This window comes from Panicum virgatum, chromosome 1N (assembly GCF_016808335.1).
Source record: "Panicum virgatum strain AP13 chromosome 1N, P.virgatum_v5, whole genome shotgun sequence".
Classification (NCBI taxonomy): domain Eukaryota; kingdom Viridiplantae; phylum Streptophyta; class Magnoliopsida; order Poales; family Poaceae; genus Panicum; species Panicum virgatum.
In genome coordinates, this window is record NC_053145.1 from 54,423,457 (window position 1) to 54,425,031 (window position 1,575).

A 1,575-nucleotide genomic window follows, 5' to 3' on the forward strand; every position below is an offset into this window, starting at 1 on the left:
TTTGCCTGAGGCGACGATTATAATCGGTTCTGTACTCAAATTTTTTATAATCTGATTTTTTTTTTCACGTGTTGCGCCGCAGATGGTACCACCCCATTACTTCCTACTTGAATATAAGAGATTTAAGGTTGTCCTGAGTTAAATTATTTTAAGTTTGACCAAATTTGTTGTACAATTCAGAGACGTAGCAAATTTTAAGTTCATCCCAGAAGTGTTAGTACTAGTAGTAAATATTCTATCCCAGAAGGAAAGTAGCAATTTTTTCTCGAAGAACTTGTGTAATATATTCCCATGTGCACATTTTCCTTGCATATGCACAAAACTTTGAACCATTAGGAGAGACATATGCCATTGTAGTGTTGTACTTTTGTTAGGTGTAGTGCTCTAGCCCCAGGTATGATTCTCCCCTATAAATACCCACGTATCCTACTCACGGCCGAGCTCATTCCCATCCAGCTGCACCAGCATTCTCCTAGCCCTGTGTGCTAGCGCGCTCTCTGGGGTTTCACACACAGTCGCCATGGCATCCAAGGCCTTCCTCCTCGTTACCCTCAACCTGCTCCTCTTCGCGGTGGCCAACGCCTGCGGCGGCGGCTGCCCGACGCCGACTCCACCAACGCCGACGCCGCCGTCACCGTCACCGTCGAGCAAAGGCAAGTGCCCCAAGAACGCGCTCAAGCTCGCGGCGTGCGCCAACGTGGCCGGCCTCGTGAGCGCCGAGGTCGGGAAGCCGCCGGCCGAGCCGTGCTGCAGCCTTCTCGGCGGCCTCGCCGACCTCGAGGCCGCCGCCTGCCTCTGCACCGCCATCAAGGCCAACGTGCTCGGCATCACCCTCGACATCCCTGTCAAACTCAGCCTCATTGTCAACTACTGTGGCAAGAACCTCCCCAGCGGCTTCATATGCGCTTGATAGATACGCGTGATTACGTATACGTGCTTGCATGCAACGCGCACGCTTGAACACAACCGGTTGTTCATTCGTGAGTGCATGCTGCATGCGTCGGATTTGTTTTCTCCGACTTTTGTTTGGTGTGCTTTCTTTGTCCCGTCAGGTGGTTCTGAATGTAGAACCACGGACGGATCAACAATGATGCATGTGCGCATCGAGTGTTTGATTGTGTTTTACCTTTTACTCTTTTTCCATTCTTCCATCTACTCGTTTGTCTATGGTAATTTCTTCTCCAAGGTCCAAGCTATAGGAAATGCACTGTTTTGGGTTTTATGTGGTGTTTAATTTATCTCATTGTTGTAATTGCTTGTAGTGGATTCCATGGATTGTATGTGCTCCAAGCACAAGTTTATTTGTATGAGCTAGGGTTCATTTCAGTTATGTTGGTGTTAAAAAAATCTCTAACTATTCTAAAAAAGGGACAAGGAAAGAAAAGGTTGAAGTTCCATAAAGAGGCAAATATGGCATGCTCTCATCCATAACATAAATAGAAATGCACGCACCCACACAAAAGCATGCACACCCGCCACTATAAATGCACATTCAAGGTTTTGATCGGATTTCTTAAAAAAAAATGTCTAATCGGCAAAACTTGATATTGCAAACTCACCACGAGTGCCTCATTG

General features: G+C 47.0%; 1 protein-coding gene across 1 annotated transcript; it reads left to right on the forward strand.

Annotated features, from left to right (window-relative positions):
* The first annotated feature begins 426 nt into the window (after positions 1–426).
* On the forward strand, positions 427–1,330 carry LOC120656715 (14 kDa proline-rich protein DC2.15-like). Its single transcript, XM_039934901.1, has one exon. It carries the CDS (start codon positions 521–523, stop codon positions 908–910), a length of 390 nt encoding a protein of 129 aa, XP_039790835.1. The 5' UTR covers positions 427–520; the 3' UTR covers positions 911–1,330.
* Positions 1,331–1,575: the final 245 nt, after the last annotated feature.

Excerpts from the sequence above, each read along its gene's own strand:
- LOC120656715 (XM_039934901.1), top strand. The coding sequence starts at position 521 with ATGGCATCCAAGGCCTTCCTCCTCGTTACCCTCAACCTGCTCCTCTTC.